Raw genomic sequence first — 13,597 nt, forward strand, 5'->3', positions numbered from 1 at the left:
ACACACCAGGATTACAGCTTATAGCTGGGTCAGGATTCGAACCCAGGATAAACAGCTCAGATCTGCTTCGTACACCTACTATACCTGTACGCCATCCGGTCGGCCCCAATCCGCAGACTGGATCATTTACTTGCTTTCAATGTACCGACACATCGGTGTGGGGAAAGTTAATTCTTGCATTTGGATTTGGACTCGCAACCACTGGCACAGGTTACTCATTGATGTAGAAATACGCACAGAAAAGTTCACTCGGGGAGATGTCCACTGACCCACAACACGGAGCCGAACCCTGACAGCGACGAGTCACTTGTACCCAGTCCCCGGGTCCCTCAAATAAGTGGACGAGTTTCGGACCTGGGACTGCTATATCCGGCTACCCAAAGTGCAGGCCGAACCGAACACGGTGATGTGACGTTCACTGGGGAAACACAAGCACCTGATGGAACTGCACATTCTCTGCTCGGCAGCAGCGGTTGATCATCTTGAGACCGGATAATCTCCGACTCCTCGTCGCTGCCACTTTTTGACATTTACGAACACAACAAACACGACAGGAACGATCAGCGAAGAGGGAGGACGTGTGAAGTGAAAATGGAGGGAGGAGCCAGATGGGAAGGGGGGAGCAAGATGGGAAGGGAGGAGCAAGATGGGAAGGGAGGAGCAAGATGGGAAGGGAGGAGCAAGATGGGAAGGGAGGAACAAGATGGGAAGGGAGGAGCAAGATGGGAAGGGAGGAGCAAGATGGGAAGGGAGGAACAAGATGGGAAGGGAGGAGCAAGATGGGAAGGGAGGAACAAGATGGGAAGGGAGGAACAAGATGGGAAGGGAGGAACAAGATGGGAAGGGAGGAGCCAGATGGGAAGGGAGGAACAACATGGGAAGGGAGGAGCAGCATGGGAAGGGAGGAACAAGATGGGAAGGGAGGAGCAAGATGGGAAGGGAGGAGCAAGATGGGAAGGGAGGAGCAAGATGGGAAGGGAGGAACAAGATGGGAAGGGAGGAACAAGATGGGAAGGGAGGAACAAGATGGGAAGGGAGGAACAACATGGGAAGGGAGGAGCCAGATGGGAAGGGAGGAGCAAGATGGGAAGGGAGGAGCAAGATGGGAAGGGAGGAGCAAGATGGGAAGGGAGGAGCCAGATGGGAAGGGAGGAGCCAGATGGGAAGGGAGGAGCAAGATGGGAAGGGAGGAACAAGATGGGAAGGGAGGAACAAGATGGGAAGGGAGGAACAAGATGGGGAGGAACAAGATGGGAGGGGAGGAACAAGATGGGAAGGGAGGAACAAGATGGGAAGGGGGAGCCAGATGGGAAGGGGGAGCCAGATGGGAAGGGGTGAACAAGATGGGAAGGGAGGAACAAGATGGGAAGGGAGGAACAAGATGGGAAGGGAGGAACAAGATGGGAAGGGAGGAACAAGATGGGAAGGGAGGAACAAGATGGGAAGGGAGGAACAAGATGGGAAGGGAGGAACAAGATGGGAAGGGAGGAACAAGATGGGAAGGGAGGAACAAGATGGGAAGGGAGGAACAAGATGGGAAGGGAGGAACAAGATGGGAAGGGAGGAACAAGATGGGAAGGGAGGAACAAGATGGGAAGGGAGGAACAAGATGGGAAGGGAGGAACAAGATGGGAAGGGAGGAACAAGATGGGAAGCGAGGAGCAAGATGGGAAGCGAGGAGCAATACGGTGAGTGAGGAGCAAGATGAGAAGCGAGGAGCCAGGTGGGAAGGGAGGAGCCAGTTGAGAAGGGAGGAGGAAGATGAGAAGCATGGATTCAGATGGGAAGGGAGGAGCAAAATGAGAAGCGAGGAGCAAGATGAGAAGGGAGGAGGAAGATGAGAAGCATGGAGTCAGATGGGGAGGAGGAAGATGGGAAGCGAGGAGCAAGATGAGAAGGGAGGAGGAAGATAGCAAGCGAGGAGCAAGATGAGAAGCCAGCAGGAAGATGGGAAGGGAGGAGGAAGATGGGAAGCAAGATGCAACATGAGAAAGGAGGAGCCAGATGGGAAGGGAGGAGCAAGATGAAAAGCGAGGAGAAAGATAAGCGAGGAGCCAGGTGGGAAGGGAGGCGCAAGATGGAAAGCGTAGAGTCAGATGGGAAGGGAGGAGAAAGATGGGAAGCGAGGAGCCATGGGAAAGCGAGGAGCAAGATGGGAAAGCGAGGAGCAAGATGGGAAAGCGAGGAGCAAGATGGGAAAGCGAGGAGCAAGATGGGAGGTGAGGAGCCAGATGGGAAGCAAGGAGCCAGATGGGAAGCAAGGAGCAAGATGGGAAGCGTAGAGTCAGATGGGAAGGGAGGAGAAAGATGGGAAGGGAGGAGAAAGATGGGAAGGGAGGAGAAAGATGGGAAGGGAGGAGAAAGATGGGAAGGGAGGAGCAAGATGGGAAGCGAGGAGCCAGATGGGAAAGCGAGGAGCAAGATGGGAGGCAAGGAGCCAGATGGGAAGCAAGGAGCAAGATGAGAAGCATGGAGTCAGATGGGAAGCAAGGAGCAAGATGAGAAGCATGGAGTCAGATGGGAAGGGAGGAGTAAGATGGGAAGGGAGGAGTAAGATGGGAAGCCAGGAGCCAGATGAGAAACGAGGAGCCAGATGAGAAGCGAGAAGCCAGATGAGAAGCCAGATGGGAAACGAGGGGCCAGATAGGAAGGGAGGAGCAAGATGGGAAGCGAGGAGGAAGATGGGAAGGGAGGAGCCAGATGGGAAGGGAGGAGCCAGATGTGAAACGAGGAGCAAGATAAGAATCGAGGAGCCCGAGGAGCCAGATGAGAAGCGAGGAGCCAGGTGGGAAGGGAGGGGCCAGATGAGAAGCGAGGAGCACACTGAAAAGAAAGATGTAAGATGGGAATGATGCACAGAGTGAAATTGGAGGATCGTTTCAGCTTCCACGATACTGTACTCCAAAACAAGTCGTTTCAAACAGATTAACATAGAGATAGGCAGGTATCACCACATAACCACCCCTCAAATGGATACCTTGACCGCATGTCATTAAATATCAATACACTGTCCGTGCTTATAATCACGTGCTGATAATATATTAGCACCAGTCTTAGACACTTTTGGAATGCAATCAAATCTGCTATTCTGTAAGCAGTAATTAATGATTACTTTGATTCTCTTACCAATCCTGATATGTGGTGCAGTCTTGATATGTGACGATAGGTATACAGTCATGGCAAGTCCCACGTACCCCATCATGCCTCACAGCACAGCTTGTATGTGTACTGGTAAGTTCCATCGAGAGATGAACAGAAAATCATGTACCGGTATGTTAGATGTACAGTGCCCCGATATAAAGTGTACACCCCCTTTTCAAAATTTTCACCTTATGTTGCCTTATAACCTGGAATTAAATTGCATTAAATCAGACTTTTTCCACATCATAACCTACAACTTCCAAATGAAAAACAAATTCTATAAATTTGAGAAAATCAATTAAAAATACAAAACGAGAATATCTTGCTTGGATAAGTGTCCACCCACCCCCCATGCCCCTTATAATATAAATTGTAATTTAGCTCAGGTGTAACCAATCACATTCAAAATCACGTACCAAGTTAATTGTCCCCCACCTGTATTAAATTGTAGTGATTCTGATTATTTCATAATAAAATCAGCTGTTCCTGAAGGTTTCCTCTGCTGGGGAGTGAATTTCACAGCAAAGACTCAACCATGAGCACCAACGAGCTTTCAAAAGACATCTGGAATAAAGTTTGGGAAAGTCGAGATCAGAGGATGGGTATAAAAAAATATTTCAAAAGGCCTTGAATATCCCTTGGAGCACAGTCAAGATAATCATTAAAAAGTGGAAAGTGTATGGTCCCACCAAGACCCTGCCGAGATCAGGCCATTCCTCCAAACCGGATGACCAAGCAAGGAGGAGATTGATCAGAGAGGCCACAAAGAGACCAATGGCAACTTTGAAAGAGCTACGGGCTTTTATGGCAAAGACTAGTCACTGTGTGCATGTGACAACATCCCAAGCACTCCACAAGTCTGACCTGTACGGTGGCAAAAAGGAAGCCATTACTCAAAAAAGCCCACCTCGAGTCCCGTTTGAGGTATGCAAAAAAACCACTCCAGAGATTCTGAAGCAATGTGGCAAAACGTTTTGTGGTCTGATGAAACCAAGATGGAACTTTTTGGCCTCAATGCAAAACGTTATGTTTGGCACAAATCCAACACAGCACATCACCCAAAGAACACCATCATGTTGGGGGATGTTTCTCATCAGCAGAGACTGGGGCATATGTCAGGATAGAAGGGAAAATGGATGGAGCAAAATCCAGAAAAATCCTGGAGGAAAACCTGCTGACCTCTGCAAGAAAGCTGAAATTGGGACGGAAGTTCACCTTTCAGCATGACAACGTCCCGAAGCATCCAGCCAAAGCAACACTGGAGTGGCTAAGGAACAAAAAGATAAATGTCCTTGAGTTGCCCAGTCAGAGCCCCGACCTGAATCCAATCGAAAATCTGTGGCATGACTTGAATGAAGATTGCTGCCCATCAATGCCCCCCACGCAGCTTCACTGAGTTTGAAGACTTTTGTACAGAAGAATGGGCATATATTGCCAAATCAAGGTGTATACCATGGCACTCTATAGGCACTGTAAATACTATGTATGCCTGGTCTTGGCTTCATGGTTAGGGTGGCAGATATTGGATCCAAGGGTCCTGAGTTCAAATCCTGTTGAATTAATACCAGGTGGGGTCGACTCAGCCTGTCATCCTTCTGAGGTTGGCAAAATGAGTGCCAGCTTGCTGGGATGATTGAGCCATTCGAGTATCCTGTGTCAGAGTGGTGGCCTGTCCAGGATTGTGCCCATTAGCCCAGGAGACTGCTTCGGCAGCACCAATGCTCTGTTCCGAGTATGGTCCCGATGGATTTGGATTTTGTAAATACTATGACAATGTATAGACATCATGCATCACCAAACTTTGCAGGCTTAATTTACAATGTCATATAATTATGTTTACAGAATCTAAATATTCTGACAACCCCTCCATTTGTTCTATTCCAGAGTCAAAAGTCGACGGGTCGAAATGTTTGCCGTGCCAGATGATGTCACAGCATTCTGGATTCTGATCGTTGGTGTTTCAAACCCAATGACAGAATTGTTGTCTCCATTTACTGTGTTCATCACAGGATTGTTGTTGTTGTTCTTTGGCACCCTGTCATTCATCCTTGGTCAGTGTATTACAAATATGTAACATCATGACCTTTGCTCATTACTTGTTACCCTATGAAGTATAACCATCATCATGACAGAGCCAAATGAATAATACAAGTGTCAAAAATACAAAAGGAAGAATATAATTAGAAATTAGCAGGATAGAACCATAAATACATGTGGAAAAATTACGGGCCCAGACGGGGAATCAAACCCAGGTCCTCTGGCAAATCTATCTGAGCTATCTGGGTGACCCACTGACTGAGCAACGCAATTCTTCCACATATACAAGTGCCATTCTCTTTCCCCCCACTGCTTCCGGGGCCCTCGCTGCCAACCATATGAGCAGCGAGGGTCTGCTCTCGAGAGGGTCTCTCGGTGTTTGAACCTTGTGTTGGCTTAGTGGTTAGGGTGATGGCTGGGGATCCAAGGGTCCTGAGTTCAAGCCCCGTTTGCCACTGAATTAACAGCAGGGGGTTGATTCAGCCTGTCATCCTTCCGAGGTCGGCAAAATGAGCACCAGTGTAGCAGCCAAAAGGCTGCAACACGAAGGGAAAGGGTGTTGATAGATTTATTAAATCTGGTATTGGTGTGGTGCAGGCATGATGGGCCAAATGGCCTATTCCTGCACATAATTTCCTTGTAAATGCTGTGGAGTGCTGATATTAAATTTGTTACAATGGATGGCACTTTCGGTGGACAATCCTGTTGAAATTTCAACTCTGTTTCATGAATTATAAAATGTGTAATTATATAATTATCAATATCTATTGAACTATTGTGGAGAAATTAAGTACATCTCCCGGTTATGCCCAAACAAGAACTACAAGTCAAACGAGAACACTCGGTTGAGTATATATACCTCAGCCAGGCTGAACAGTTCATGTTTTGTATCTCACTGATAGGCCAGATCTGCATCCAGACCTGAACCAAAATCTAATCGGCTTGTTGTTGTCATATACCCAACTCAACCACCAACATTTTTTATCACTCATCCACAACATTTTGAGATATCATGCTGTATATCATTTTTGGCCCCATCTATATCAATGGTTAAGAATCTTTTAAAATTCTCGTATCCAGATCCTGATCCGAATCTTCACCAAAATCTCATCAATTTGTCCTTGTTACACACTCAATCTGTCCACCAAGTTTCGTCCATCCATAATTTTTTTGAGATATCTTGCTCAATGACAAGGGTGAAGGGTGAATGCAAGCAAGGGTGAATACATAACCTCCGTCCACTTTCGGTAGGTGGCAGAGGTAATAATATAATATGAAATGGAGAAATAAAAAAAATGAAAAGGTTTTGTGTAGAGTGATGGGGTTGCGCACACTCCTGCACCCTAAATGCTATAATTCGCCATCATTTTTGGAGGAGGGAATTGGACGGAACGGGTGAGTCTTGCTTTTTCTATATAACGGTATCGATTAAAATTAAGAACTTTATTGAGAAATGTACATTATGCATGAGATTTCTTCAGGATCAAGAAATCAAAATGCTTTCAACAAAAAATATCATTGAACGACTTAAATTCAATGCTATTACAAATTGCCTCTCATTTTATCCAAGACATCTTGAACAATCCTGACCAGAGATGTACTTAACAAATCAAATATATTGGCAAAATCCTTAAGTTTGTAGTGTTTCAGTTTCAATGCACCAGATCCCAATGAGCCAACAGCCCCCAGTGGTCGCTGGGAAACATCTTGCACATCAACCGTTCTGTGCCCACCAGGCGGAGTGAGCGAGGAAGGAGCTTGGGGGGAGAGAGGTCGAGCGCTGCTCGGAAGTAGATGCGGTCAAAACGAAAGTGTGATTTGGTCGAGAAACCAAGGTTGTCATTTACAGACGTGTCCCATGTGTACTGAGTTTCAGACGAAGAGCCGAGGGTTACCCACATATCACGCATTCTCCAAGGAAGTCCACCGATTTCAGATACCTTCACATGTAAACAGAGGGTGGAAAAAAAAAAATCAAGAGCAGCAGTTTTGTACTATTTCACAAACAAGGGCAGGAAGTCAACATCATACATCTAGACCTCGAGGTAGTGGACAAAAAAAAAGAAAAGGAAAGGAAACAACTGGGTAAATGAGGAACACCAAGCAACTGCTTCCACACAGGTGTGGCCCATGTGTTAATGAAGCAAATAACATCCCAGCATGCTTGGGGTCATTTATAAAAATGCTGCACAGGCCTGGCTGCCTATAATTATGGCAAGCATGGCTGCAAAAGGAACACCTCCCCCACCCACCAATGCCCCCATCCACATAGCACGTGTGGTCGCTCAATAGTTTGATGAGCATGACCCTGATGTCATCCATATGTCAAGGCCTTCTCAGTCACCAGATCTGAACCCAATCAAGCATTTATGGGATATTCTCAAACGACGCCCGAGACGGCGTTTTCCACCTCCATCGAACGCGTGCGAGTTGATCGACTTTCTCGTCTAACAATGGTGCCGCATCCCTCCTGCAGAATTCCAGATGCTGGTCGACTCAATGCCATGGCACACACAAACCGTACTGGCCGCATTCCGTGGCCCAACGCCTTATTAAGTAACTTTACATTGGTGTTTCCATTTTTTTTTGGTCCACTCCTGCGTATCATATGCAGATGAAAGCAAAAAGAACAAAGTGACATTTTAAATTCAGGAAGAGCCCAATGAACATCACGATAGGCACATAAAATTTAAAGGCACTGTGGCCAAGTTTGATCATGGAGAGGTGCATGTGAATGATGCCAAGCCTCATAATCAGAGATAAATGACAAAACCAAAGGAAATCGGAATGAGGTGCAATCCAATGGAGAAAAACCGACAAGGAAATGCAATTATGACGCGATGAAAACTGAGCAAAATGTAAGGAGTGCAAAGACATATCCACAGCAGCAGCAAAATAAAACGATATACACCTGTTGGAAACACAAGTGGTGTCAGCGTTGAGCTTGAAAGATGAGGTTGAACTGAAGTTAGATTACAATGCACAGCACAGGAAGCGAGGAGGGGAAAAGAAAACAAAACCACTCTCGTATCACAAACACGACTCGCACTGCCCTGGTGCTGAAGGAACAGTTACACGGCTGACCTCGAAAGCAAATAAAGACTGGATATCCTCCATCATGCAAAGTCCTTCAACTCCCATTAACCCTCTCTGAACCCATCCCTCTTACAGATTACGATCTATCTATCCCTCTTTTGTAATCCTATTGCTTTGCTTGTGCATGGTTGTTCCCCCACTGTTTGGGTGTTCTATCTCATGTTACCCCACTCTTTCATGAGCAGAGATTTTGCAGTAAAAAAACCATGGACACCACAATGCTTCTTTTTAATCATCAGTGGAGAAGTTTTATACACAGAAGAAGGAAATTAGAAGATATTGTACATTTCACACAAATCAAGGGTATACGATATGGGATTAAAATCTAGAATCTCGAATTTAAATTTCATAAAGATGGGTGCAGCTGTTGTCACATTATGAAAGAATCAATTAAGAGTCCATACTGAGGAGTTAGGGAATGGGAGACATTACGAACTGAAATTGGATTTCATGCTCGTCTTAAGGGGCCTGGTCTGTCCAGTTCAGATCCAGAGTCCACCCAGACCAACCATACTAAAATACACAATTTGGTGTCTGTCTGACCATAATGAATTCGGTCGTTATTTATCCAATCTCAACCAAACTCTCCAGGGAGACCAAGGGTCATATGATGGAGGTTGTAACGACTGTTCAAAAAGTTAATAATGGATTGCACTGTGACTAGACCATGTTTCAAAAGGTTGTGGACACCTGTGTATTGTGCTGTGTTGCACAAGAATCAAGAAGTTGTAAAAATTATTATAACAACAAACTTCACTCAATTCCATCCAACATTCTTTTGAAACAGTCGCTACTGTTCTTAACACGAGACGAGAGAGATTTGGGGGAAACCCGGCGTTTGAGTCATTATTTGCTTATCGCGTTAACCACAGAATAATTGATCCGAGCAGTCTCATCTTGATGGGCTTCTCGGTAGGCTGCTAGCTCGGCCGCAATAATCGTCAACTAATAAATCTGCTTAAATGAGTCTTTACGTTTGAATGATGCATCAAAGAAAATATTGTCAGGTCAGGCCCGGTTAGATCTGCAACTTGCTTCAAGTACCATGTAAACCTGTACTAACCTGTTCCATGGTCGGGTTGGCAGCGACGAAACAGTCTCCCCCACCAGGTTTTTTGGTGAGGGTGTTTGGATATGAACACCCAGCAGGATTAAAAACAAAACCTGTCAAAGAGCAGAAGAGCTCCTTGTGAGCCAACGGCCATCCACATCTAGTGCCCAACTGTGTCTGCAGACGTCCTCCTGCAAGTGGGTTACTGTTTTTAGGAGGTTGGTGGCAGGATTTGTACTCCTGCCACCATAAAACCTTTCACTCCACAAAACACAAAGAAAACTAAAAACCCACTCTGTGGGAGTACCCACTGTGCTGCTGCCCTTTGCAGGGCAGCTCACCGGATGACGGGATTGGGGCAAAGCCTTCAGGACCCCAGGTCCTTGATAGAAGGAAAAGCACGGGATAAAATTTCTGGGTCACATTGCGGTAGTGTGTGACGGGGTGGTGCTGAGGTTTCGTCCATCAGACGGAGGTTTCCTAGGGTTCACCTGAGGCGGTCCCTTCGGGTGGGTGCCTGGAATGTCCCATCCCTAAGAGAGGATGATCACCTGTCTGTTATCATCTGAGCTCAAGCGTTTGAACATCAGTATTGCACCGTAGCACTCTCTGAGGTTCGGAGACTGAAGAGTGGTGAGATCATGGCGAGTGGTGACACGTAGTATTGGTCTGGTTGCTCTGATGGTTTCCATGCCCAAGGAGTTGCTGTAGCTGTGTCCAAAAAGCTGACTCCAATGATAACCGAGGTAACACCAGTCAACGAGCAGATTATGAGACGAAGGATTCGTCACTCCTTGGGTGTGGTTTCCCTGGTCTCTGTATATGCTCCGACTGAGGCGAGTGATCTCACCGTGAAGGACGCATTCTATGCCTTGCTAGAGTTTGGTTGATCAGTGCCCCAAGCGAGACACTGTTCTTGTCTTGGGGGATTTTAATACATCAACTGGCACTGATCGGGATGGTCATCAAACTGATGTGTTGATTTCCATGGGTCTGGAACTGTGAACCAGAATAGTACGAAGTTCTTTTGACTTTACGAGAAGTTGTGGACTTTGGGTGGCTTGTTCATGGTTTCAGCACCCACAGGCTCATCGCTGGACTTGATATTCCACCGTTGGTGGTGTGGAAAAGGAGATCATTGATGGTCGCTGGAGGATAATGAAGAACTGTAGGGTCTACTGGAGTGCTGAGTTCCTCAATACCAACCACAGGCTTGTTGCAGCAACTCTGAAAGAATGGTACCATCCCAGCGTATGCTGGATGTTGGCAAGCTCAAGGATGAGAGGGCAGCTGAGGAGTTTACAAACAGGCTGAGTGGGGATTTTTTTTTGGGGGGGAGGGGGGGTCTGTGTGCTTTTTGGAAATATTGAAGAGTTGTGGAGTGCATTTAAGACCACCATCCTTGATGTTGCTGTTGGATGTCTTGGAACTCACAATCAGAATAATTTTGTCTCTCAAGGGACACTGGATAACATTGACCAGAGTCGCAGGGCCAGGCTGAATGGCAGAGCTGAGCTTATCAGGGAGTTGAGGCTAAAACTACACATGCGCTGAGGGTGGACAAGGAGGCCGATGTGTGAGGAATCTGTGAGGGGGTAGAGCATCAACTGTGGTTAGGGGAATTCACGCATTGCATTCCTCCAAGCCCGTTCCTTGGTGTACTGTAGTTTTAACGGAAGGTGGTGGGTTCTTGACAGAGGGGTCAGAAGTGAAGGCCCACTGGGCCGGATGTACCAGGATGACCCATCAGTTGTTGAGTTGGATGACAGGGGTGTTACTATCCCTACTGCTGGCCCTCCAATCAACTGTGATCCACCTTCGTTAGTGGAAACACAGGCTGTGATGAACTGGTTGAAATGGGGTAAAGCTCCTAGGATCTGTGGTCGCCATGATGAACTTCCCAAGGCTGGTGGAAATGCTGCACTCGTGTCATTGCATGTAGTTCTGTGCTCTGCCTGGAACACAGGCATCATCCTAACTGACTGGAAGAGGGGCCTATTTGTCCTTTGAAAAGGGAAGGATGATTGCCAGGACTGCAACAACTACTGAGGGGTGACGCTACTCTCAGTGCCAGGCAAGATCTTTGCTCGAATCATTTTTGATAAGGTTTGCCACCATCTGCTTAAACACCAGCACCCAGAGCAGTCAGGCTTTACACCAAAGAGGTCAACGATTGACCATATCCTTGCTCTTCGGGTTCTCACCGAACGCAGATGAGTTTCGGCAGGGGCTGCTTGCAGCCGATATTGATCTCTGCAAAGCGTTTGATTCAGTGAATAGGGGTGCCCTCTGGAGGATTCTTTGTCTTCGTGGGGTGCCACCAAAACTGATCAATCTGATGTCCAAGCTATACTCTGGTACTGAGAGTGCTGCGAGATGTGGTGGTTCCATCTCTGACTTATTTCCAGTTGTTACTGGAGTTCATCAGGGGTGTGTACTGGCCCCCACACTTTTCAGCACTTGTATGGACTGGATTCTGGGGAGGATATCAGAGAGATCAAGCTACGGTGCATCATTTGAGAATGTCAAGACCTTGATTTTGCATACGATGCAGTCATCTTTACAGAGACTCTGGATATCCTTTTGGGGGCCCTTGAGGTGCTGAATGAAGAGTTGGAGCCGCTGGGATTATGGGGTTCCTAGGTTAAAACTAAGATCCAGGCTTTCAATGACATCTTGGATGCTGCTGTCCTCTCCGTACCTGTTTGTGGTGAGGATGTTGAGGTCACGGAGAGATTCACTTACCTTGGCAGTGATATTCGTGTCTCTGCTGGCTGTAAGCCAGAGGTCAATAGTCTGGGTTAGGCCTGGGGAGTCATGGATTCACTGGATCATGGGGTGTGGCGCTGCTGGTACCTGTGTGGGATGACCAAAGTCCGAGTCTTCAGGTCCTTTGTGCTTCCAGTCTTGCTCGACGGATGAGAGACTTAGACTCTGACCAGGGATCTGAAAAGGAGACTTAATTCCTTTGGTACCATTTCTCTTCGTAGAATCCTTGGCAATCGCTGGTCAGACTTTGTGTCCAACGAGTGGTTGCTGAGAGAGACTCAAATGAGATTTGTTACCTGCATCGTCCATGAGTGTCAGCTGCAGCTCTATGGACATGTGGCTCGTATTCATGATGCTGATCCTGCTCACCAGGTTCTCTCAGCGAGGGAGCCTCGTAAGTGGAGGAGAACAATGGGCCGACCACATTGCTTGTGGTTGCAGCAGGTTGGTCAGCATCAAGGAGATGGGGATGGGCCAGGCATCTGTTTTTGTCGATGGCCAGACGGAGGCCCCCGGAGTACCGGCGGAACTAAAGTTCAGCCAGGAATTGGTGATTTGTTGAGGATGCCAGCGAAAGCTCGCTTACTCTTCACGAAGAACACCATATGATCTTTAATGCCCCCAACTAATTCCGTCAGATGTGACACCCATTCACAGTCCATCCGAGGGATATGGCACACACTGATGAATCACTAAGCCTGTGATACACCGGGATGACAGTTTTTAGATGAGCTGGGATTCAAACCCAGGCTAGACAGCTTAGAGGTAAATGTGTGTATCTGCAAGCTAAGCCATCCTACCAGCCCACTTGAAAGCATATGTCACGACTTCTGGAAAAAAAAAATTACGGCTTGTATAGGAATGAATCATGGTACCAACTCGTTTGGAACCCCCTTCGTAGGGTCCCCTTAGCCATAGTTTAGTGACATTTTCTAAAGGGATTGCGTTATTTACAACAGCTAGATGCACCAACACACACATACAATCCAGAAGCAAATGTACTTTTTAGGAGACAAGAGATCGAATACACAAAATGTTTAACAGTGTCGACAACAACAATGGCTGGAACAGATAATGTAGTTAACATGCTATCCTTAGCTCTTGAAGCAGAGTACGCGTGCACATGGACGTGCAAATAAAACAGCAATATCCATCATCACATGATAAACAAAAATTCCACCACACATGAGGAAAGCATTCAATCACATCAAGCAATTGTTGATGACAGTTCACGCACATCAAATGCACTTAAAGATTACCTCTTTGTCACGTAGATTGGTATCCCCAGCAAAGATGACAGCTGAGGATTGAGGAGCCAGGTGTATTTTCTCCAGCAAACACTTCAGCTGCTTTTGGCGCTCCTTGGCACATGCTCGTGTGCTTTCCAGGTGGGACGTCATGAGACAAAGATCAAGTCCAAACACACGAGTCTGCAAAGGAAAACTCCACAATGAGACGAGAATAAAACAAGTACCCCATGATTAACTATTCCCATTTAATGCC

The 13,597-nt window shown here is 46.8% G+C and overlaps 2 protein-coding genes across 11 annotated transcripts in view; both read right to left on the reverse strand.

Annotated features, from left to right (window-relative positions):
- LOC147020576 (sialin-like) overlaps positions 1 to 605 on the reverse strand; it is a 34,305-nt gene extending 33,700 nt beyond the window's left edge. For 2 of the 3 annotated variants that reach the window (XM_085896012.1, XM_085896011.1), the window contains exon 1: positions 437 to 605. In XM_085896012.1, the coding sequence (XP_085752138.1) occupies positions 437 to 530 (94 nt within the window). In that variant the 5' untranslated portion in view covers positions 531 to 605. The remainder of the gene's footprint in view (positions 1 to 436) is intronic. The other variant, XM_085896013.1, reaches the window with a different exon arrangement.
- Positions 606 to 6,606: 6,001 nt separating this feature from the next.
- TDP2 (tyrosyl-DNA phosphodiesterase 2) overlaps positions 6,607 to 13,597 on the reverse strand; it is a 40,202-nt gene continuing 33,211 nt past the window's right edge. For all 8 annotated transcript variants that reach the window (XM_085896015.1, XM_085896020.1, XM_085896019.1 and 5 more), the window contains 2 exons: positions 13,354 to 13,524; positions 6,607 to 7,118 (listed from right to left, as the gene is read on the reverse strand). In XM_085896015.1, the coding sequence (XP_085752141.1) occupies positions 6,831 to 7,118; positions 13,354 to 13,524 (459 nt within the window). In that variant the 3' untranslated portion in view covers positions 6,607 to 6,830. The remainder of the gene's footprint in view (positions 7,119 to 13,353; positions 13,525 to 13,597) is intronic.

Source organism: Eptatretus burgeri, chromosome 9 (genome assembly GCF_056783735.1).
Source record: "Eptatretus burgeri isolate ZD-2024b chromosome 9, Ebu_testis_v1, whole genome shotgun sequence".
In the NCBI taxonomy this organism is placed as follows: domain Eukaryota; kingdom Metazoa; phylum Chordata; class Myxini; order Myxiniformes; family Myxinidae; genus Eptatretus; species Eptatretus burgeri.